General features: G+C 43.0%; 1 protein-coding gene across 1 annotated transcript; it reads left to right on the top strand.

Moving 5' to 3' along the window:
• The first annotated feature begins 15241 nt into the window (after positions 1 to 15241).
• On the top strand, positions 15242 to 25509 carry LOC114658749 (tapasin-related protein-like). The gene is made up of 4 exons (XM_028810791.2): positions 15242 to 15378; positions 20547 to 20888; positions 24770 to 25066; positions 25175 to 25509. Exons 1-4 carry the CDS (start codon positions 15333 to 15335, stop codon positions 25507 to 25509), a joined length of 1020 nt encoding a protein of 339 aa, XP_028666624.2. The 5' UTR covers positions 15242 to 15332.
• The last annotated feature ends 431 nt before the right edge of the window (positions 25510 to 25940 follow it).

Below are 25940 nucleotides of genomic sequence, written 5' to 3'. Positions count from 1 at the left end.
TTGTTTTGCGCACATGAGCTCCTGGAACAATTCATTGCTGGTCCTCTCCCCAAGATGTGACCTGAGGAAGCCCTTCATTTCACTTATGGTGATTTCATCCTGATTGATAAACATGTCCTTGAAGACACCTGGCTTGGCTATCTTCAGCACACCTCGGATCTCTTCTGTCTCGGTGAAACCTTCCTTGACGCCCTCATCAATCTGTTTGCAGATACTACTATATGTGATATAAAAATTGTGGTCACCAATCTGCCCCCCGTGTACCTAAAACTCCCTGCGTGGAAGGTAAGGGAAATTGCTTAGAGAGGCTATCCTCTCTGGGGCTGGCTGTGGTAGTGTATACCATTTTGGTGTGAGGGATTTTGGCACATCTCTATTGCTAAGCACAACAGGTTCAGTGCTGGTTATGCTTCTGAAGTGTTGAAGCTGCCCTCCCAGCCCATCATGGATAAACAGGTTCTGCTGTATGTTCTGGCTTGTAATTCTAGAATATGTACTACGTTTAGGGTGCTGTCATGTGGCATGCACTGCCATAGTGGTTGTGCATGTGTCTTGTGCCTGGGTTACCCCATTCGTAAGGGCAACTAAATCATGATTTTCAATAATTCTACATACTTGGTCATTTGACATTAATAACTTGTTCATACCTTCATCCTCAGAATTCAACAAGTCATCACATTGTATATACAGTACTTCAGTATATAGTTAATACATCCCTCTTCATCAGAAGTTCAATTGCGATGTCTCTGCAAGCTGGGAAGCTTTGATACCTTTGAGTCTATACAGATTTTTCCTGATGCCCCAGATGAGTTCTTTGCACACTGTTGTGTCAGAGGGAGACATTTTTTGTACACTGGGTGGTTTCTTTCCTCTCTTAGGCAAAGGAACATGATCAAGTCAAGTTTTGACTTTGCGTGCGTCTTGCGCTCTGACAGTTAAACAGGAGCTCAATGATGAGAGGTGCGCACGTCTGGTGTTTTTGTGATTAAAGTTATAGATGAAGAGTGTTTAGAAGTTTGAATTATATTTGGATGTTGTATGGGTTTTGTTATTTGTTACTGTGGATTTATTTTGTTTTTGTTTCAAATTTTAATGAAGTGTACCCTATGGTCACATTTTTATATTTTTTTTCTTTTTTTCCTGAGTGACTGAATAGGCTACATGAAATGTTTTTTTATTAATAAAATACGTTTATGAGTGGAATGATTTGTGTTTTTAAATGTACCTGTTGTTCTTTATTTCATGATAAGTTTGTTAATAAATGTGTCTTTATTTTAATATTTTTTAAGTGCATCCCTTACGCTCTGACAGTTAAACCTTAGCGCTATGATGAGAGATGGACTGAACAGGCTACACAAAATGTTTCATTGTTTTTTGTTTCCTAAGTGCATTCTTTAAAAAAATGTTTGACAGAATTCTGTGGCACTGAGACATTTTTTGAGTCTTTTTGGCTGTTGACGAAATTCAAAGCCGTCTTTTTTGACCAACACTTCAAACTTTGTGGAAGGGTATGCAGCATTACCATCCAGACACAGACAGCATCTCGGCTGTGTAGATTCCAGACTCACAGTTGAAACTGCAAACCTAATCTATGCACTGGGGATTCCACTGACAACTACAGTGCATCCAGAAAGTATTCACAGCGCATCACTTTTTCCACATTTTGTTATGTTACAGCCTTATTCCAAAATGGATTAAATTCATTTTTTTCCTCAGAATTCTGCACACAACATCCCATAATGACAACGTGAAAAAAGTTTACTTGAGGTTTTTGCAAATTTATTAAAAATAAAAAAACTGAGAAATCCCATGTCCATAAGTATTCACAGCCTTTCCTCAATATTTTGTTGATGCACCTTTGGCAGCAATTCCAGCCTCAAGTCTTTTTGAATATGATGCCACAAGCTTGGCACACCTATCCTTGGCCAGTTTCGCCCATTCCTCTTTGCAGCACCTCTCAAGCTCCATCAGGTTGGATGGGAAGCGTCGGTGCACAGCCATTTTAAGATCTCTCCAGAGATGTTCAATCGGATTCAAGTCTGGGCTCTGGCTGGGCCACTCAAGGACATTCACAGAGTTGTCCTGAAGCCACTCCTTTGATATCTTGGCTGTGTGCTTAGGGTCGTTGTCCTGCTGAAAGATGAACCGTTGCCCCAGTCTGAGGTCAAGAGCGCTCTGGAGCAGGTTTTCATCCAGGATGTCTCTGTACATTGCTGCAGTCATCTTTCCCTTTATCCTGACTAGTCTCCCAGTCCCTGCCGCTGAAAAACATGCCCACAGCATGATGCTGCCACCACCATGCTTCACTGTAGGGATGGTGCCAGGTTTCCTCCAAACGTGATGCCTGGCATTCAAACCAAAGAGTTCAATCTTTGTCTCATCAGACCAGAGAATTTTCTTTCTCATGGTCTGAGAGTCCTTCAGGTACCTTTTGGCAAACTCCAGGCGGGCTGCCATGTGCCTTTTACTAAGGATTGGCTTCCGTCTGGCCACTCTACCATACAGGCCTGATTGGTGGATTGCTGCAGAGATGGTTGTCCTTCTGGATGGTTCTCCTCTCTCCACAGAGGACCTCTGGAGCTCTGACAGAGTGACCATCAGGTTCTTGGTCACCTCCCTGACTAAGGCCCTTCTCCCCCGATCGCTCAGTTTAGATGGCCGGCCAGCTCTAGGAAGAGTCCTGGTGGTTTTGAACTTCTTCCACTTACAGATGATGGAGGCCACTGTGCTCATTGGGACCTTCAAAGCAGCAGACATTTTTCAGTAACCTTTCCCAGATTTGTGCCTCGAGACAATCCTGTCTTGGAGGTCTACAGACAATTCCTTTGACTTCATGCTTGGTTTGTGCTCTGACATGAACTGTCAACTGTGGGACCTTCTATAGACAGGTGTGTGCCTTTCCAAATCATGTCCAGTCAACTGAATTTACCACAGGTGGACTACAATGAAGCTGCAGAAACATCTCAAGGATGATCAGGGGAAACAGGATGCACCTGAGCTCAATTTCGAGCTTCACGGCAAAGGCTGTGAATACTTATGTACATGTGCTTTCTCAATTTTTTTATTTTTAATAAATTTGCAAAAACCTCAAGTAAACTTTTTTTCACGTTGTCATTATGGGGTGTTGTGTGTAGAATTCTGAGTAAAAAAATGAATTTAATCCATTTTGGAATAAGGCTGTAACATAACAAAATGTGGAAAAAGTGATGCGCTGGGAATACTTTCCGGATGCACTGTACTTATTGTGGTTCAGTGCTTTTTGCTCATTTGTTTTGATATAAATATAGAACTACAGTACATGGTTCATTTATGAAGTGTTGTTCCACACTTTATAAAAAGTTATCTTGAAACTAATATCCATCCATTTTCCAACCCGCTGAATCCAAACACAGGGTCACGGGGGTCTGCTGGAGCCAATCCCAGCCAACACAGGGCACAAGGCAGGAAACAATCCCAGGCAGGGTGCCAACCCACCGCAGGACACACACAAACACACCCACACACCAAGCACACAATAGGGCCAATTTAGAATCGCCAATCCACCTAACCTGCATGTCTTTGGAATGTGGGAGGAAACCGGAGCGCCCGGAGGAAACCCACGCAGACACGGGGAGAACATGCAAACTCCACGCAGGGAGGACCCGGGAATTGAACCCAGGTCCCCAGATCTCCCAACTGCGAGGCAGCAGCGCTACCCACTGCGCCACCGTGCCACCCTGAAACTAATATTTAAGAGTGAAATGTAAATGTATAAGCTGAATCTGCTGTCTCCTCATTCATAACAAATTATAAGAGAAAATGGTGTTTGTTGGTTTTTTGAGTCTGTGTCTGTACAAGAAAATTGATGTATATTTTGTGGGTGGGGTTAGACTTCGGATTCCCAGTCTAAATAAGCTCCCTGGCTGCACTCCATGTATACTTTGTGTCACACACATGTGCATGGGAGGCAGCTAAAGGGCTGGAATGAGGGCAACTCTGAATCAGACCGGGATGTGGCAGAGTGCACTGATTCTTTTTCTCGCTTTCCTGCAGACTATTCACACCCTGTTGACATTACTTCCGGGTCAGAACCAATGGATGAACACCTTTTCGGTTCTACCCCCCCTTGATGTCATGTCTGGGCCCAAGCCTATGGTTGAAGAGCCTTCTGGTCCCGGCCCCTTTGACGTCACTTCCTACACTGACCTTCAGAAACCTCCAACTTTTCCCTATTCCCTCAGTTCTGTTTTGGACTCTGATCTTTGCACACCAGTGCAATCACTTGTTTTTTCAATTTTGCAGCCAGGATACACAATAGGGCAGCACGGTGGCGCAGTGGGTAGCGCTGCTACCTCGCAGTTAGGTGACCCAGGTTCACTTCTCGGGTCCTCCCTGTGTGGAGTTTGCATGTTCCCCCCGTGTCTGCGTGGGTTTCCTCCCACAGTCCAAAGACATGCAGGTTAGGTGCATTGGCGATCCTAAATTGTCCCCGGTGTGTGCTTGGTGTGTGTGTGTGTGTGCCCTGCGGTGGGCTGGTGCCCTGCCTGGGGTCTGTTTCCTGCCTTGTGCCCTGTGTTGGCTGGGATTGGCTCCAGTAGATTCCCGTGACTCTATAGTTAGGATATAGTGGGTTGGATAATGGATGGATGCACAATATATGGGCGGCTGCCCCAAATCTTGCTATGGCCCTTGTTCGAGTTTGTGACACCTGAAATTATGCAATCAATCAATGTCATTGTCTGTGTTGCCATCAAGTGAGTGGAAAATCTACTTGTGTATAAATTTGTGTTTAAAGAATGTATTGTCCACAACAAGGTATCTCCCTGTTATTTGTTGTTGCAACAGCAAAGCCTTGTGGTCTGACTGTAGTTAATGTGCCCCACCTGTTTCCATCAATCTACACATTAAAGTCACCGATGAGTAGTGTAAAGTCATGCTTGGGTATTTCATTAAGAATGCCTTGTAATCGATGATTCTTCTTTATCTGGGTCCTAGGCCAGTTCAGTAGGTGCATATACTTGAATCAGTGAGATCTTTGCATGTTGTGTTTGCATTCTGGCTGTTATTATGTAATGATTTACCAGCTTCCAGCTCACAAGAGCCTTACCTGCTGCCTGGCTCAGGATGATTCCCACACCATGTGTGTGTTGTCTATCTTTGCCGGAGTATAGTATTGTGTATCCATCATTGGTGAAGCTGCCCTATCCTAACCATCTCATCTCGCTGACATGGAGAACATCTGGCTTGTATGACTGACTGCAACTCTTTCAGTACTTGTACCCTCTTCCCACACTGAAACATCATTCTGACATTTCATGTATCCATCTTGGTAATGGTGGTGCCGTTAAAGATCGGGGTCTTCAGCATACAGGCATCCTTGTGGCTTTGGCTCAAATCGTTTATAAGCACATTTTTTGATGTACCCAAGTATTTCTCTTGTCACTGACATTTACCAGTGTGGCTGCCTCATGCTGATTCTGTAGTAATGAGCGTTTTACAGAGTGAGGAAACCAACCTCATATCCTTTCCCCCGTCCATGTTTGGGACCAGTACAGAAGCACCAAGGGAGCTACCCAAGGTGGAATTTGGCAATACCAGTGATGAACTCTTTTTTAGATTGGATGCGATCATTTGTCGATGTTGTACCCCTGAAGGCAGATGGTGACAAAAGTTGACATTCAGGGTCAGAGGGCAACCATCAGTTATTAACGTCGACAAAACTTGCCATTACATTATAGGTATCTCTCTTTGCTAGGAGGAATGTTAGAATCGTTGACTTGACGTCTAATCCCTGTGTGAGTAAACAATGTCTAGGATGGCATCAACATCTGTCCAGAGAGCGAAGCAAATGGGCAAAGCAAAACACTCAATGCATACTATTTACTCATTGATTGATTGATTGATTGCATATTATTGCTGAATCGGACTCTGACTTATCAAATTCCAGTTTTGATGCAAGTGATTTGGAAATCGAAAATGAAAGTCAGGTATACCTGCATCAGCTGATCAATCCCCACTTGATCAAAGTTCTGAACACGCTCATGTAGCTGATGCACCTACAACAACACTTACCTGGGAGCACTACCCAATAGACCTGTGGGAGACGAGCTGGCTACTGGACTTCATCAAATGACATGGCGGGCTAGTGGACACTCTAGATTACCAGGAACTCAACTGCTTCAAGATGGGGTTTATTTTCCCATGAAAGTGCCTTTCATCTTATGAGTGAGGAGACAAACAGGTGTGTAATAAGTCTGTGAATTTACATACTGGAGAGGCTCATGAAACAGAGTGGTACTTGTCATAAATAAGTATTTTATGTTGATTTATGTGTGAAACCATTGCTTTGTGTGCTTTTTAGAAAACTTAGAGCCCTGGACAAAAGAAAAAAAAAATTACCTCTAAAAGAGTTAATCCAATAGTTCAGCAAGGTCCCTACTTTATTTAACTTACCACCTTTCATTGTTGTAGTCAGTGGACTGAAGTCTTTAGATTTATAACAAGGTAACTGAAGCACTCTTGTTTTAAGAAACAGAAAAAAAAAAAATTTATTGATAAGCACAAGGATTACAGAAGTGTAATAACTTGATGTACTGTATATGTGGACATACACCAGATGCAGACACACTAGACAGACAAATACATAAAACAGAGGATTTATTGGTATTTAGTGTTCTGCTTTATCTTGGCACTAATAAATAGTTTTGTGATACCAAGTGTATTATCGTGGTATTTCCCTCTACTTACCCTTTACCTGTTTTCTTCAAGGGTAACTGTACTCATCAAATTCATTATCGGGTTGGTCTATTGTTGCACTTTAAGTTGAACACACACATACATAGCTATACGTATACACACAGACCCTAACCACAGCAGTGCCCCATGAATGACACACACGCTGATTAACCCTTAGCACTTTAAACCACACAAGTGCTTTAGGAATAACACAGCCTGTCACTCAGCACTTCAAGAGACTTACTTATAATCGGCACGATTAACATACGATGTTTTAGTGATATCTCAGACCTAAATATTACTTTTGGTCTACATGAATACATTTAAACATACAAAGACTCAGCACTCTTGACCATAGGCCATTTACCAGCCAAGAATACCTTCTTTATGTCCTGTTCCAACTATTGAGTGGCTCTCCTCACTCTCAGCCAAATAAACCCCGCAGCACAGAAATAATGGCAAAAGTCCGGCTGCACCAGGTGCTCAAAGAAATCTAACTTATTACTTCAATCACGCTAGACATTAAGACAAAGCATAGAAAGTTAAAAGCAGCATGGTATTTATTAGAAGAAGAATAATAATACCACTGGAAACAAAGAATAATAGAAAATAGGTACTGATAGGAAAGTCTGAATATATATAGTCTTTAGGAAAAGCTTACGAAAAAGTTACAGAGAAGACAAGGATGAATGTCCGAGGAAGGCGTTTGATTTAGCAATCGATGTTCATGATGCTTTTCTGACGACCAGTGCCGTCTTCGTCCGTTCCTCTTCTTCTCCTTCTGTACTTTCTTCTTCTCCTTCTCCTGACATTGCTTTCAAATGAGGCATATTTATTATGAAATGTCATGCCGTGGTTTCACAACACATGCACCTGATTGGTTGGCTGTCAATATGATTGATGAATTTTGCTCAAACTCTTTAATCTATCTTTTCCCAGATAATAAAGTTCTTTGACTTTTCCTCATGTCCGTCTTTCCCAGGCCGTAAACTAAATTGTTGTCCCAGATGTCCATATCAATAGCCTGAGGTGTCGACTCGGTCTTCCTTTCCCAGGTTATAAAGTAATTGAGCCACCAGCATGTCTTCCTTTCAATGTTGAAACAGCTGTTTTAAAAATGAGGTGTACGAAAACCTGCTTTGATTTGCTTTAAATGTAGTTCATCTGTTCTTTTATCTTGACCAAAATATAATGGAAAATTAAACCAAAATGTACAGATTTTATACACCATAACACCAAGTCTTTATGGATGGTGTCCAGTGCTGTTTGGAGTTCTTGCTCTGGGTTTAAGTAGAAGATTCTTCATATGCTGGAGTGCCACTCTTTCTCATTCCTGTTTGATCCTTGTCAGAGCTGCTGCTGCTGCTGCTGCTGCTGCTCCCTCAGCTTGTCTTCTGCCATCTTTTTGCCACCTCATAGGGAGAAGGCGTCACTCGTTCTGGCCCAAGTGTTTAGATGCTCAAGTTCCCTTTCTAAGCAGACAGGGCTGAGTGTGTAGCTTGGTCAACTGGATATCAGCTCTCTGGATCACAAAGAGAAGAGTTTTGTTGGCTTTGGCTCATAGCTTTTAGGTTAAGAGATCAGGATTCAGATGTTTAAGTCATTTTTGAGAGTTGCCCCCAGAGAGAATCCCCAGGGAGTTTGGTGAGTGTCCGTTCTTTCCTCCCCTTGCTTCTTTTAATAATACCTTGAGAGATGAGGGTGCATGTGGATTTAAAAGAAGGTTGAATGTTCTCCTGATTGGATTAAAGTCACTTTCATGTTGCAAAATCAGTATCTTCTAATAGGCGAGTTCTTCTGTCCATCATAATTGTCATGCCTTGAATTACAGATCTTTGCCCCTACTTGTGTGAATTTCCCACCTTCTGACTCGAGAGGTCTGCAGAGGGGCCTCTGGAGAGATGTCAGGTCACCTCTGATTTACACCTTTGTTATCAGCTGAAGTCCAGGCAGATCCTGGTAAAAGCTGGAGTTCAGTCACTTAGTTTGGAATACAAGTTGGGTTTGGTGCAGCTAAATGCATGACTCCCTTTTAAATCTTCTTCGTAACAGGCCTGGTGTGCCACAAAAGCCCAGCAGAATGGACAATGCACACTTTGTCCTACATATCTCCCTGTTTGGAAGTTGACATCTGTTGAAGCATCCCATGCTTTGATTCACAAATTGTCATTAGGCGTTGGTGTCCACAAGGCAGATGTCAATTATTGAATCCAGTTATGCCAAGAAGATTACATCTAGCGTCTTTGGTTGATAAGCCAGCATATCACAATGGTTTGCACTGTTTACAATAAGTTGCAACAAGCAACAATCAAAGTTCTTCTGCCCATCTTAGTTGTCATCTCTTGAATTGCACCTCTTTGTCCTTGAGTCCATTTTGCAGATTCTCGCTCAAGAGGTCTGTAGAGGGGCCTCAAGAAAGGTGTCAGTTCAACTCTTGGTTTGCATCTTTGTTATCAGTTGAAGTCCAGGCTGGTCCTGGCACAAGATGGACTTCAGTCACTTACTTTGGAATGCAAGTGGAGGATGGTGCAGCTGGATGGCTGCTAAATCTGCTGCCTTAACTGGCCTGGTATGCCACTAAGGTCTAACAGAATGGGCAATGGCCATTTTAGTTCCAACCCTACACTGTAAAAAATGTCAGTAAATTTAACGGTAAAAATACTGTAAATGGTAAAAGTAAAAGACCTTTTCTGAAAAAAAGGAAAGTAACCTTATGTTCTACTGAAAAGTACCTGTATATCTTAAACAATACATTTCATTATTTTTTACAGCCAAGTTCCGTAAAATCGATATTTTTCTACCTTCAAAATATGCTAAATACCGTTTATTGATGTATTACAGTTACACTGAAAAAATCTGTTAATTGTACAGTGTAAAACTGTTAAATAGCGAAGGTACACAACTGTAAAATGGAAAATGATAAATCGCTGTTTCAGTAAAACCGGTTTGGATATTTGCATAAGGACACACCGCCTTTTAACATATTGTTCTTGGTCAACCACATACCTTTGAATAGTAGGGAAAAAAACTTAAACTAAGTTAGCAGACTTATTTTTCCCTGCGTGCTGAAGGTTTTTTGAGGTTATGGAAGCTGATTTATGGTGGGTTGCATTCGATAAGTAGGACACCATACATCACAAAAGCAAACTTTACTTCCCCACCAGACAACGTGCCATAACTTCCTTAAACATTGAATTGTTTTCAATGTGTATAATTAAATGGTACATGCTTGCTATTGGCTGTTGTTACTTTACTGATGCAAACTGTGTATTGGGGTTTGACCCTGACAATACATATTGTTTATTGATTGGCATATTTATTACACTGCGGTGGGTTGGCACCCTGCCCGGGATTGGTTCCTGCCTTGTGCCCTGTGTTGGCTGGGATTGGCTCCAGCAGACCCCCGTGACCCTGTGTTCGGATTCATTGGGTTGGAAAATGGATGGATGGCTAGATGAATTTCTGCTTATGGTTAAACATTCCCTTCTGTTGGAATTTGTTGCAAAGAACAAATAGGTTTTACTAACAAAATTATACTGTAGACCTAAAAATATTGTCACCTTACTTATTACAGTAAAATTTTGGCAACCCAGCTGCCAGTATTTTACCGTAAATGTAACATTTTTTTAAAGTGTACCGTAGACCAAGAAATATTGTCACCTTTTTTTTTACGATAAAATTCTGGAGACCCCAGCTGCTGGTATTTTACCGTAAATTTAACATTATTTTTTTTACGGTGTACACACAAAGCAGCGGGTCCAGATGGAGTATCGCCACGACTGCTGAAGGTCTGTGCATCGGAGCTGGGGGGTCCTCTACAGCGCATCTTCAACCTGAGCCTGGAACAGGGGAGAGTCCCGAGGCTTTGGAAAACATCTTGCATCACTCCAGTCCCAAAGGTATCACGTCCTAGTGAGCTGAATGACTTTCGGCCTGTTGCTCTGACATCACATGTGATGAAGACCATGGAGAGGCTGCTGCTTCACCACAGGTTCAACACGCCCTTGACCCTCTGCAGTTTGCATATCAGGAGAAGGTGGGAGCGGAGGATGCCATCATCTATATGCTACACCGATCCCTCTCTCTCTTGGACAGAGGCAGTGGTGCTGTAAGAATTATGTTTCTAGACTTCTCTAGCGCCTTCAACACAATCCAACCTCTGCTCCTTAGGGACAAGCTGACAGAGATGGGATTAAATTCACACCTAGTGGCATGGATCGTGGACTATCTTAAAGACAGACCTCAGTATGTGCGTCTTGGGAACTGCACGTCTGACATTGTGGTCAGCAACACAGGAGCGCTGCAGGGGACTGTACTTTCTCCGGTCCTGTTCAGCCTATATACATCAGACTTCCAATACAACTCGGAGTCCTGCCACGTGCAAAAGTTCACTGATGACACTGCTATCGTGGGCTGCATCAGGAGTGGGCTGGAGGAGGAGTATAGGGACCTAATCAATGACTTTGTTAAATGGTGAGACTCAAACCACCTACACCTGAACACCAGCAAAACCAAAGAGCTGGTGGTGGATTTTAGGAGGCCCAGACCCCTCATGGACCCAGTGATCATCAGAGGTGACTGTGTGCAGATGGTGCAGATCTATAAATATCTGGGAGTTCAGCTGGATGATAAATTAGACTGGACTGCCAATACTGATGCGCTGTGCAAGAAAGGACAGAGCCGGTTATACTACCTTAGAAGGCTGGCGTCCTTCAACATCTGCAATAAGATGCTGCAGATGTTCTATCAGACAGTTGTGGCGAGCGCCCTCTTCTACGCAGTGGTGTGCTGGGGAGGCAGCATTAAGAGGAAAGACGCCTCACGTCTGGACAAACTGGTGAGGAAGGCAAGCTCTATTGTTGGCATGGAGCTGGACAGTTTAACATCTGTGGCAGAGCGAAGGGCGCTCAGCAGGCTCCTATCAATTATGGAGAATCCACTGCATCCACTAAATAGTATCATCTCCAGACAGAAGAGCAGCTTCAGTGACAGACTGCTGTCACTGTCCTGCTCCACTGACAAACTGAGGAGATCGTTCCTCCCCCAAACTATGCGACTCTTTAATTCCACCCGGGGGGGTAAACGTAAACATTTAACATTATACAAAGTTATTGTCTGTTTTTTCACCTGCATTATTATCATTCTTTAATTTAATATTATTTATTGTATCAGTATGCTGCTGCTGAAGAATGTGAATTTCCCATTGGGATTAATAAAGTATCTATCTATCTATCTATCTATCTATCTATCTATCTATCTATCTATCTATCTATCTATCTATCTATTACTATAAATCAATGGTTTAATGGATGGTGCAGTGGTTAGCGATGCTTCCTCATGGTTCCAACATCCTGGCTTTGAATCTAGCACCGGGTCACTGTCCTTGAGGAGCTTTTAGGTTCTCCCCATGTCTGTTTCTGTATCATTCCAGCTTCTCTGATTTTTACTCCCACATTCTCAAAGATGTGTAAGTGAGGCTGACTGGCATTTTTGGACCAGTCTGATTTTCAGGGTGTGTGTGTGTATGAGTGAGCATAGTGATGTACTGGCCTAACCTGTCCAAGGCTGTCTCCATTCAGGCGAATTTTAATTTCCACAAACATAATTATGTAAATTACATCTTTTTTTTTGTTTGTTTTGTGTTTTTCTACCTGTCTACTTCAGGTGAGTGTGACTGTGTGCATGAATGTACTCTGTGATAAAGTGTTATTCAATTCTAGGGTTAGTTCCTGCTTTGAAATTCATGCTACCTGAAAAGTGTCCCGGTCATGTCAGCCTTGTAATGCAAAACATGGATTCTGAAAATGGATTGTAGGATATACAGCAGGGGCGGCACGGTGGCGCAGTGGGTAGCGCTGCTGCCTCGCAGTTGGGAGATCTGGGGACCTGGGTTCGATTCCCGGGTCCTCCCTGCGTGGAGTTTGCATGTTCTCCTCCGGGCGCTCCGGTTTCCTCCCACAGTCCAAAGACATGCAGGTTAGGTGAATTGGTGATTCTAAATTGGCCCTAGTGTGTGCTTGGTGTGTGGGTGTGTTTGTGTGTGTCCTGCGGTGGGTTGGCACCCTGCCCGGGATTGTTTCCTGCCTTGTGCCCTGTGTTGGCTGGGATTGGCTCCAGCAGACCCCCGTGACCCTGTGTTTGGATTCAGCGGGTTGGGAAATGGATGGATGGATGGATATACAGCAGACTTCTTTAAATATTGAAAACACTTAAATAATATTGAGGGCCGTATTAACAACCTCTGCATTTTTTCCAGTTGATTCTGGGGTTCATCAATGGTGTGTTCTGCTCCTACTCTGTTCAGTGCTTGTATGGACTGGGTGTTGGGCAAGGTTGTGGGGACCAGCGGCTGTGGGACACCTGTTGGTAAAGAAAGATTCACGGATCTTGACTTTGCTGACGGTGCTGTGATCTTCGTGGAGTCAATGGAGGCTCTGATCGGGGCACTCGAGAAACTGAGCGAGGAGTGTCTGGATAAAAACCAAGAGCCAGGCCTTTAATGACCTCCTGGGAACAGCCATCAGCAGTGTGTCTGTCTGTGGAGAGAGTGTCGACCTCGCTGAGAGGTTTACTTACCTTGGCAGTGACATTCATGACTCAGGTGACTCTTCCTGTGAAGTCAGTAGATGGATTGGGAGAGCATGGGGGGTCATGAGGTCACTAGAAAGGGGTGTGTGGCGCTCCTGATATCTCTGCAAAAGGATGAAAATCCAAGTCTTTAGAGTCCTGGTGCTTCCTGTCTTGCCTCGAGGCACAAACGCTATCCAGTGACCTGAGACGAAGACTGGACTCCTTTGGTACTGTGTCTCTCCGGAAAATCCTTGGGTACCGTTGGTTTGACTTTGTGTTGCTAATGGAGTCCCAAATGAGGCACATTACCTGCATTGTGAAGGAGAGTCAGTTATGGTACTATGGCCATGTGGCGCATTTCCCAGAAGTTGATCCGACTCGTAAGATCCTCATTGTTGGGGAACAGAGTGGCTGGACCAGGCCAAGGGTTCGCCCACGTAACACCTGGCTGCGGCAGATAGAGGGTCATTTCCAGAGGGTGGGACTGGACCACGTGTCTGCCTGGGGGGTTGCAAATCGGGATTCCGAGTTGTTTCGTCCTGTATTAGGTGTGGCAACGCACTGTACCAGTGCATGCTCCCCAACTTGACTTGACTTAACAGCATCATAGCCCCTTGGGGCAAAGTAGTGTTGGGGAAGGGGGTGCTGTTTTGATAGCAAAACAGAAATATACATAAGCATCAGAAGCATACTGAGCCCCTATGCTCCTGGTGCCCCCGACCAGTGGCCACTGTGCCCAAACGTTTAAATGTTCCTGAAATTTACCTATACAGTGGCCCTGAAATGTATAATCACGAGGCCCGATCTTAGGTATTAAGGGGCCCTAGGCGAAGGGGGGGTCTAGGGGCCCCCTGAGGGGGGTGGAGCCCCCCTGGAAGCTCTGTGAAATGCGTGAAAATTAGACCAAGGAGTCGATCCGGGGCCCCCCAGACGCCGGGGCTCTAGGCGGTCACCTACTTCGCCTATGCCTAAGGCCGGGCCTGATTGGGACAAATAATGCTGTAGTATATATGACAATTGCTCACTCTGACAATTTGTTTTGGGGGCCCCCAAGAAGGCGGGGGCCCTAAGCTATAGCTTGTGTAGCTTATACGTAAATCCTGCACTGATAATCACCCAAAAAAGGCCAAAGCATCACAATTCAGGATGGCATGCACGCTTGCATATATATAAATACGAGCGGATCGGCGCTGGCCAGTTCGATGTGGCCATGCACGGCTATGGCACGAGTGGGAATCTGCTGGCCTTCGCTATTCACGTTCCACATGCAGAGGACGCAAAATAAACGTGCGATCGAGCGCTTTACAGGTCTTCGTTCGCTCTGTTTCTGTCTTATCACGAGTTACACGAGTTATCCTCCCAAGGATAATTGTTTAGGCTGCAAAAGTGAAAGAAGGAAGTGAAGTTCTTGAAAACAAATAGCACGAATGTGTGTCAGAGCAGAGCAGGAAATCGCCATACATCTTAGGCATTAACTGCGCGTTACACCGCTGTTAACACCGAAACAGGACCATGGCAGTGGAAGGCTTGTAAGTAGTTACTGGGCTGTTCGCGTTGAAACTTGTTTTTTTTTTTGTTTTTTTTAATAACCGGCAGGTTTCGATAGGTTTGGTGAAAACAGGGTCTTATTCCCTTTGTGTTTAGGGTGATCCTTCTCCAAGCTCTTGCAATCTCATGTAACCTTAAAACACTGTCTTAACCGCATAAAGTGGAAATAAAAATTTTGGTTTGTCGTCTACGCGATGCTTCTTAAACTGTACACAACTTATAACCTAGCGATAGTCCCCCTTGACCACACCGGGGTTTCGATTTCGATCTTTAGTGGCTTTGACACCTCTTGACTTCTCCCCAATAACCACGCGCCTAACCACGCCCCTTTCCTCGCAGTAATAAGAAGAGCTAGCAGCCCGTACTACGTCATTCATAGGTACTGAGGAGTCATTGGGGTTCTACTCTGCGGTGTTTGCATGTCCCGATCTTAATCGTCTTCATTAAACTACGCACATTTTCTTTCTTATTTCTTAACCACTTCGAAAGAACTGCTCCAGATGAAGCTGCTACCTCTGATCCTACTGATTTTTTTAGGGTCTTTGGGTAAGTCTCAATAATTCATTTAGGATGGCATGTTCAAACTCCAGACGGTTAATTCCAAATATTTGCACGTATTCAGATGTGCTCTGTCGCTATAGCTGGGGGGCTAATGAGCTCCGCTGTCAAGCGCCTGTGACAGACAGCTCAGTGTTTTGAGGGGTAAGGGGTCTAGATCGGTTAGCCATATAAAATATGTCTTTAGAAAGAAACGTCTGAAAATCCGCGAGTGCATCTCTTACGTATCTGTGGTGTTTTACATTCTTTTATAGAAGAGAGATTAGTTTAAAAAGTTCGCGAAATAAATAAGCTAGGGACTCACGGCGGGTTAGTGTCAGTCTGTTGGTTTTTTTTCTCGGCTAGAACGCTTTCCTCTCTACTACGTGATTTTTGGACATCTGTACAACTGTGTCTTGGGATGAGATGTCCCTGTTTTCCCATGGGACTGAGTAAGAAAGGCTAATACTGAAGCAGCAATTAACGTACATGTTTAATATGTGGAAGGAAAATTGGGATTTCACTCGAGAAAAAAAAACAACATAAAGAGGCAGGGAAAACGTGAACAATTCACATCATATGCCCCCTACAGCCATGGTGTATCTCGGAACAAAACGTTTATGGTCTCTGATTTTCAAGCCTGTGTATAATTTAGATTGGATGTGTAACTGGTGTCTAAAGTGTCAATTTTATAGTTATTCAGAGCTCCACCAAATTCCGATAATATTCTCTGTATTCTATGCTTTCACTGTTTTGTCCTTCTCTAGTAGTTTGATGGGCGGCATGGTGGCGCAGTGGGTAGCGCTGCTGCCTTGCAGTTGGGAGACCTGGGTTCGCTTCCCGAGTCCTCCCTGCGTGGAGTTTGCATGTTCTTCTCGTGTCTGCGTGGGTTTCCTCCCACAGTTCAAAGACATGTAGATTGGCGATTCGTGGTGTGTGTGTGTGTCCTGCGGAGGGTTGGCACCCTGCCAGGGATTGGTTCCTGCCTTGTTGGCTGGGATTGGCTCCAGCAGACCCCTGTAACCCTGTGTTTGGATTCAGCGGGTTGGAAAATGGATGGATGGATGGATAGTAGTTTGATTGTCGTGTGTTATGTCATCAGTGTTCACTGCGAGAGAAAGTAGCCACGCCGTACTCTCTGTAGAGCAGAATGAATTACTGTATACTATTTTAAATCGCTTCAGTTAAACTTTTTGTATGCAACAGTAATTGTAATGTGATCTTTTTTTTCAATAATGTGCAGTGTTTGTTTTTGAAGTGTTTGGAATGTTTGTTTTCTTTTTTTTTTTTTTGGTATTATTGTATTGACAGAGCTTGAGCATTCATGTCTTGTGTTTCCTGTTTTAACATTTCAGGCTGCTAATAATAAATGTTAGCGACACAGTTTACTTGAGATTTTTGCAAATTTATTAAAAATAAAAAAACTGAGAAAGCACATGTCCATAAGTATTCACAGCCTTTGCCATGAAGCTCAAAATTGAGCTCAGGTGCCTCCTGTTTCCCCTGATCATCCTTGAGATGTTTCTGCAGCTTCATTGGAGTCCACCTGTGGTAAATTCAGTTGACTGGACATGATTTGGAAAGGCACACACCTGTCTATAGAAGGTCCCACAGTTGACAGTTCATGTCAGAGCACAAACCAAGCATGAAGTCAAAGGAATTGTCTGTAGACCTCTGAGACAGGATTGTCTCGAGGCACAAATCTGGGGAAGGTTACAGAAAAATTTCTGCTGCTTTGAAGGTCCCAATGAGCACAGTGGCCTCCATCATCCGAAAGTGGAAGAAGTTCGAAACCATCAGGACTCTTCCTAGAGCTGGCCGGCCATTTAAACTGAGCGATTGGGGTAGAAGGGCCTCAGTCAGAGAGGTGACCAAGAACCCGATGGTCACTCTGTCAGAGCTCCAGAGGTCCTCTGTGGAAAGAGGAGAACTTTGCAGAAGGACAACCATCTCTGCAGCAATCCACCAATCAGGCCTGTATGGTAGAGTGGCCAGACAGAAGCCACTCATTAGTAAAAGGCACATGGCAGCCTGCCTGGAGTTTGCCAATAGGCACCTGAAGGACTCTCAGACCATGAGAAAGAAAATTCTCTGGTCTGATGAGACAAAGATTGAACTCTTTGGTGTGAATGGCAGGCATCACATTTGGAGGAAACCAGGCACCATCCCTACAGTGAAGCATGGTGGTGGCAGCATCATGGTGTGGGGATGTGTTTCAGTGGCAGGAACTGGGAGACTAGTCAGGATAAAGGGAAAGATGACTGCAGCAATGTACAGAAACATCCTGGATGAAAATCTGCTCCAGAGCGCTCTTGACCTCAGACTGGGGCGACGGTTCATCTTTCAGCAGGACAACGACCCTAAGCACACAGCCAAGATATCAAAGGAGTGGCTTCAGGACAACTCTGTGAATGTTCTTGAGTGGCCCAGCCAGAGCCCAGACTTGAATCTGATTGAACATCTCTGGAGAGATCTTAAAATGGCTGTGCACCGACGCTTCCCATCCAACCAGATGGAGCTTGAGATGTGCTGCAAAGAGGAATGGGAGAAACTGGCCAAGGATAGGTGTGCCAAGCTTGTGGCATCATATTCAACAAGACTTGAGGCTGGAATTGCTGCCAAAGGGGCATCGACAAAGTATTGAGCAAAGGCTGTGAATACTTATGGACATGGGATTTCTCAGTTTTTTTATTTTTAATAAATTTGCAAAAATCTCAAGTAAACTTTTTTCACGTTGTCATTATGGGGTGTTGTGTGTAGAATTCTGAGGAAAAAAATGAATTGAATCCATTTTGGAATAAGGCTGTAACATAACAAAATGTGGAAAAAGTGATGCGCTGTGAATACTTTCCGGATGAACTGTACAAGTATTATTTTATTTTATAAGGATGGATCGTAAACCCAATTTCATCCTGAATTTCATTCTTGGAATGCAGTGTTTGTGAATTTAAATTGGAACTTAATTTAGACATTCCTGACAGGCATTTTAGTTGCGAGAGAACATTTTGAAATTGTTCATAAGTTTTATGTAGTCTCTTAAAAAAATCTTAATACATTTAATTTATATAGCACCTTTCCTATGCTCAAGGTGTTTAAAATCCTGGTTCTTTATTGGCATTTTATGGATCTTCACTGGGTTGTGTGGTTTCTCGTAGGACTATTACTTGACAAAGCATCATTTCATTCTGGAAAGAGCTCCTTGCATATGAAGCTGGTCCTTTGTGGTTTGATAAAGTTCTCAATATGCAGAAAAATAAAAACCTGAAATCTTTTATGTATGGTAGGCTACCTAGCAGGACACTAACCAGTTACGAAAACTTGAACTTATAGCCTGAGTTGTTGCATGCAGTTAGAGTCCTTTTAAAATCAGGAGCCACTTGGATTTCACAAATCTGTTACCATCTCTGTATTGAGCCTGTTAATGGCTCTAAATAAATAAACAGTTCTTTCTAGAACCTTCATTTGAAGGGATCTCTTGGGGACCAAACATGGTTCCCTTATGGAATCCCTCTGAAGAAACTACACTTGGATTTTGAAGAGTGTAGTTAATTTGCTGCTTTATAAGTTTGATAATAAGCACAGTGATTTTTTATTTTTTTTTCATACTGCTGAAGGGGAGTCTGTGGTGCATCTCTTAGCTAACTGTATGTGTTCAAAATTATTCTGGACTCCTTAGCAAATCTTTATTCCTGAGGACTTAAGGTTTATTTTAAGTTTAAAGATTTCAATATTTTATTCTATTGTAAAAGAATATGTATCTATTATAAATGCATTAATTAATCTGAGTAAAGTTCGTATTCATAAATCAGAAAGGTCCAGAGATGGTTCAGCATCTGTGAGGTGAATTTTAAGTATAATTTAATGTCTATAAAATGTTGGAAAACTGAAACAAATTCAACTTTTGAATTATGTAAAACTAGAACCAGTTACATATCATTTAGCGTATTTTGTTACCACTAGATGTAATTAATATAGGTTCATTATATTGATGAAATTTGTTTGTATTGGCTCTTCTTTGTATGTTTAGCTTTTCTTATGGATTTGGTACAAAACGGACTCTTAGTTGATACAAATTACTTTTTGTCTTTGCAGAAATGATTAGTACACATGCATCTCTTTCCCTCAGCTAACATCTACTAATACTATCTGCTCTTACGGCTGCTGGGACGTGTGACCTGAAATGTAAGATGGGTATTCTGATTGGTGCTGCCTGTCTAACACTCAGAATCAACAATTAAAATATATAATAACGCGCATATCCTTTACAACCTGTAGCCACAGCTAAAATGTCTGGGGACCCTTCCCCTTTGGTTCAATATACAGACAGCATTGGCAACAGCAAATCAAATTTAATGTAATTATAATAACCATACAATACTGAGAACATCAAAGCACATTGAAAGAACATAACACATCTCACAAATTGAAAACACTAAAATATAAAATAGCCAAACGTAATGAAGGATGAATAACAAGATGCACCACCTTAACAAAAAGAAACAGGGATGAAGCTCTGATACAGTAAAAGTATAATAACCAGATATTGTTAAGATAACGGTTCAGGCACTGTTGCCTATTATGATGACTTAATATGGGTTCAACTTTCAATGTCTCTGTTGTAGCTTGTTACATGGCCATGCATAAATTTTCCAAAAGACTCCAGCTGCTGGAGCTCCACACCATTGAGGAGGTTGTTGCCTTACATTTATATGTCAGCAATACGCTTGGTCACACTACGGTTAAGATTAGGTTTGGGAGGAGGAGTTATCTGACTCAAGTCAAGCAAACCATGTGACAAAAACCTGCAATCTAATTGGCTGGCCAGCAGAGCTGCGGAGGTCTGTAGCTGGACTCATCTCAGATTTTTGCCTGCTTGTCTCCATTGTTTTTCACTCTGATTTTGTATCTTCTAAAGACATATTGTAACAACCCTGGTCAATTATGCTAATTCCCCTACTCTGCATTCTTAAATATTTTGGTGCTGTATAATAAATTCAGGACTTGGCCAACATCAAAACAGATTTCCACATATAGTCCAAACAGCAAGACACATACACAGTTGTACAAATTAAATTAAAATAACACAATGAGTTCAGTACATAATCTTTGTTGTCAGCTGAGCGAGTACAATTAAGTGCCTTGTAATTTTAAATGAATTATTTTTTTTTTATTTTTAGGCCCATGTCTGGCATTGAACGTATTTGCTCCACTTCATCAGATAACCGTCATGCTATATTCAGATGCCCTGCTGCTCTGCTCTTTCACTCCATCCAGCCCTGACAAGGGCCTTAAGTTTATCTTGATAACCTGGACGCATAAGGAATTGAAGCTGCCAGATTTCAAGTTTGAGAAACTGAAAAACACTGACAGAGCGATGATGTCTGAAAGTGAGCTGCAGGAATATAACGCCTCCCTCCTACTTAAACATGTCACCATTAAAGATGAGGGAGAATATACGTGTCAGGTGTCTGAAACTATGCTCGAGACCAAAGCAGTCAGAGTTTGGCTTAAAGTTGTTGGTGAGTAAAAGTTACTTCTTCTCTTTATCCTTCCATTTGTCTTCTACTGAATTTGCTTAATACGTGTACTGTGAGTGGAGAAAAATCAGCAAGCCGTGATGGAGGATTAAAAAATGGACCAGAAGTTGAATTACTAAAAAGTGATCAGAGACAAGCAGAAGTCAAATCCAGTAAATCAATGGAACACAGAAATATCAAACTTCACATGACAACTGAATATCCCAGTCAAAGAAAATATGCAAGATCGTATCTCCCTATAAAGTTTTAAAAGAGGTGCAACGCAAACGTTTGCTCGGTATCCTGAAAACTGAGCAATGCTGATAGCATGCCAGAATTTTAAATAGTAGAGCCATGATGATGTGATGTGCCAAATGTATAGCAGCCATGTGGTAGCAACAAAGTGTTCTTGATAACAACAACTCGGCTGCCCTGAAGTAAAACCAATAAAACTGGCAGCAAATGCACCCTAAAACTTCTTCTTCCTCTTTCATCTGCTCCTGTTAGGGATTGCCACAGCGGATCATCTTGTTCCATATCTTCCTGTCCTCGTCATCTTGTTCTGTCACACCCATCACCTTCTTGTCGTCTTTCACCACATCCATAAACCTCATCTTAGACCTTCCTCTTCTCCTCTAGCATGGTGGCTCTATCCTTAGTACCCTTCTCCCAAAATACTCAGCATCTCTCCTCTGCAGTTGTCCAATAAAATGGAATCTCGCCTCTCTAACTTTGTCTCCAAACCGTTCAAACTAAGCTGACCCTCTAATGTCATCATTTCTAATCCTGTCCATCCTTGTCACATCCAATGCAAATCTTAGCATCTTTAGCTTTGCCATCCTCCAGCTCTGTCTCCTGCTTTCTGGTCAGTGCCACCGTCTCCAGCCCATATAACATAGCTGGTCTCACAACTGTCCTGTAAACCTTCCCTTTCACTCTTGCTGATACCCATCTGTCACAAATCACTCCTGACACTCTTCTCCACCCATTCCACTCTGCCTGCACTCTCTTCTTCACCTCTCTTCCACAATCCCCATTACTCTGTACTGTTGATCCCAAGTATTTAAACTCATCCACCTTTGTGGACTCTACTCCTTACATCCTCACCATTCCACTGACCTTCCTCTCATTTACACACATGTATTCTGTCTTGTTTCTACTGACCTTCATTCCTGTCCTCTCCTCTCATATCTCCACCTCTTCAGGGTCTCCTCAACCTGCTCCCTACTCTTGCTACAGATCACAATGTCATCAGCAAACATCACAGTCCAGGGGGACTGCTGTCTAATCACATCCATCAAACTGACCATCACCATTGCAAATAAGAAAGGGCTCAGAGCCGATCCCTGATGTAATCCCACCTCCGTCACTTCTACCGCAGACCTCACCACTGTCACACTTCCCTCGTACATATCCTGCACAGCTGTTTTATACTTCGCTGCCACTCCCGACTTCCTCATACAATACCACAACTCCTCTCAGTCACCAATTCATATACTTTCTCCAGGTCCACAAAGACACAATGCAACTCCTTCTGGGCTTCGCTAAACTTTTCCATCAACACCATCAGAGCCAACATTGCATCTGTGGTGCTCTTTCTTAGCATGAAACCATACAGCTGCTCACTAGTCATCACCTCATTTCATAACCAAGCTTCCACTACTCTTTCCCATAACTTCCCCTTGTAGTTTCTACAGCTCTGCACATCCCCCTTATTCAACACTGTTCTCTATTCAACAGATTGTGGAGATATGATAATAAAGAATTCAATGCATATACAGAATATCAGGGTTACACTAATATGAAGCTGTTAGAAAGCCATGTTACAATAATAGGTTGTTAGTAGTTTTTTAAAGTGCTCCACCATATTAGCCTGGCAAATTTCTATCAGTAAGCTGTTCCAGATTTTAGGTGCATAACAGCAGAAGGCCGCCTTACCACTTCTTTTAAGTTTAGTATGCTTATTGCCACAACATATTACATTCATATTCAAGTTGAAAAGATGGAAGTCAGTAGACGGATTGGGAGAGCATGGGGAGTCATGAGGTCGCTGGAAAGGGGTGTGTGGCGCTCCGGATATCTATGCAAAAGGACGAAGGTCCAAGTCTTTAGAGTCCTGGTGCTTCCTGTCTTGCTATATGGTTGCGAGACATGGACGCTATCCAGTGACCTGAGACGAAGACTGGACTCCTTTGGTACTGTGTCTCTCTGGAAAATCATTGGATACCGTTGGTTTGACTTTGTGTTGCTCATGGAGTCCCAAATGAGGCACATGACCTGCATTGTGAAGGAGCATCAGTTACAGTACTACGGCCATGTGGCGCGTTTCCCAGAGGGTGATCCGGCTCATAAGATCCTCATTGTTGGGGATCCGAGTGGCTGGACCAGGCCAAGGGGTCACCCACATAACACCTGGCTGTAGCAGGTAGAGGGTCATTTCCGGAGGGTGGGACTGGACCGCGTGTCTGCCTGGGGGGTTGCAAACTGGGATCCTGAGTTGTTTCGCCATGTAGTGGGTGCCACAACGCACCGTACCAGTGCATGCTCCTCAACTTGACTTGACTTGACTTGTTCATCAAGAGCATGGGGATACAGTTGGAAACCTAAGGGTAAATTACACGCAAACATTAGGAACTTTTTCTTCACCCCAAGAATCACAAACACATGGAATAAGTGACCAAGTATTGTGGTGGACCGTAGGACTTTAGGGACTTTCAAAAGTCAACTTGATGTTATTTTAGAAGAGTTAATTGGTTAGGCCTGTTGAGCGCTGTTGGGCTGGATGACCTGTTCTCACTTAGATTGTTCTAATAGCAAAGTCAAAGCAAGAAAGCACACAGCTGGAACATCCACTGAAGATGTGCTTCCCTCAAATTACTCCACATTTCCATCAAATGACTGTTTCTTAACAAATATAATCATACAAATCAGGAATGTCATGGTCTTAGATGTGGGAAGCATCTGAAAGGTGAGGCCAGAGGTGTAGTCTGAACAACACTTGACAGGATTCTGTTTTGGGGAGTAATGGCTCACGCTAGTATTTTCTTTGTCCTGTTACTTACAGAGACCAAAGAACATTTTTCCTTTGAAGTTGCCAAATTGAGCCAAGGTTTGTAGACTTTTGTTACATGTGTTGGGGCAGAAGAAGCGCCAGAGGTTCTCACCTCAATAGAAGGCTCTAGGAGTCAGAGGATAGGCGAACAGAGTAATTAACTTTATTGTAATAATCAATAATGCGGACTCAACCCAATTAAACCAAACCGAGTTGAGCACCGAACAAGCCAAAGGTTACAGTTAATATAATAATTTCTTATCATCCTAACCTCGCTCAACACAGCTCATTCGCTGCTTATTTTGACTCCTTTCTCCAGCTGGCCCCTTTCAAGCTCTTATGGAAACCACCAATGTTTCTCGTGTTTTGCTATTCATCTTCACCTTTTGCTCCCCTTATTTTCTAGCCAGCCTTTAACTTGCAGGTGTTCCCCCCTCTCTCCGATCTCGGGCTGTCTCTATTTACTGTTCTCCCCCTTCTCCGTCCTTCAAGTTGATAAAGCTTAGCGTGAAACAACTAATATCTTAATTAAAAAGAAATATGGCATGTGACTTTATTTAACTATTTGCTTTGCATACCTGATTTGTGTTAACACTTACACTAAGTTTAATGCTTATAAGATTTATGCTAATACAAAAATAAAATGACATTTTATTTTCCATTCATGCTTTTATATGAGTAATGCAAATAAATAAAGATAATTGGGTATAAAGTTGACCTCATAACAGGGAGCAAAACCTAAAATCTTTGTTTTGGGAATGTTGAAATTTACAAAAGTTTAGCTTATGGGCAAGCGTTATCATGTGGTCTAACTAAAATTTCCTTTTTCCAGCTCAGCCTAAGATATTTCTGAAGCCCAGTATGATTATAATGGATCAGCCAAGCACTGTGGAGTGTCACGTGAAAGGCATCTATCCCAGGAACTTCACTATCGAGTGGGTGACCGACTCGCAGCCATCTTCTCATCAAGAACCTCTAAAGCTGGAACAAAGCGAAGACCAAACCTTTAGCGCTGTAAGCTCCTACCAATACTCACCCCCAACCAATGACCTGCCTGCTAACGTCTCCTGCTTGGTGAAACACGAGTCTCTGGAGGGAGGACTAAAGGAAATTCCACTCCAAATATGCAGTAAGTAGCAGGTGAAAAATCAGTTCAGGTGATAATCAGGAGCTGGCATACGACATCATGTGCACCGTTAGGCCTCATGTCTCTCCCCTTTTTGTTCTCTTCTTCCAGAACCAAATCTGACAACCAAAACTCTACTCAATGGCACCAAATGGCGGGTGATTTGTGAAGTCAATGGCTGTGTCTTCAGCGGTGTGACTGTCTGGCTGAAGATGAACAATTCAACACTAAATGGATCAGAATGCCATGACATAGCAGTGTGTGCAACTGAAGCGGCCATCGGAAAGAACACCAGTGAGAAGGAAGAGAAGCTCTTCTGTGAGATGGAGTTAGAAGGGATTGATATGCCATTCACTAAAAATATTACACTTCCAGATCAAGGTAACATAACACTGGGTATAAATGGCGTTGGGTGTATGGGGCAGCTGTCTCTCAGTCAGGGTTAGCTGCAGAACATATTTAGCAGGGGGGCATTGGAATTTTATGTGGGGGGAATGGGGTGCAATACAAATAAATCCCACAGTATTTTTAACTTACCGCAAATATACCGGCGAGTGCACAGAAAACACAGATGAGAGCAAACGGAACTTCTGCACAATTTAATGTCACAGATTGGCATTGTGGAGCGGTCGTATTGATGAAACACATGCAAGGCACACATATAGAAAGCCAACACAGAGCACTGCACATCTGGAGATCATAACATCCATCCATCCATCCATTATCCAACCCGCTATATCCTAACTACAGGGTCACGGGGGTCTGCTGGAGCCAATCCCAGCCAACACAGGGTGCAAGGCATTGAAACAAACGCTGGGCAGGGTGCCAGCCCACTGCAGCAGATTATAACATAAAAAATAAAAAATACATAAAAAGC

Source organism: Erpetoichthys calabaricus, chromosome 10 (assembly GCF_900747795.2).
Source record: "Erpetoichthys calabaricus chromosome 10, fErpCal1.3, whole genome shotgun sequence".
Lineage (NCBI taxonomy): Eukaryota > Metazoa > Chordata > Cladistia > Polypteriformes > Polypteridae > Erpetoichthys > Erpetoichthys calabaricus.
Note: the sequence above shows the minus strand (reverse complement) of the source record. Positions and strands in the feature narration are given on the sequence as shown.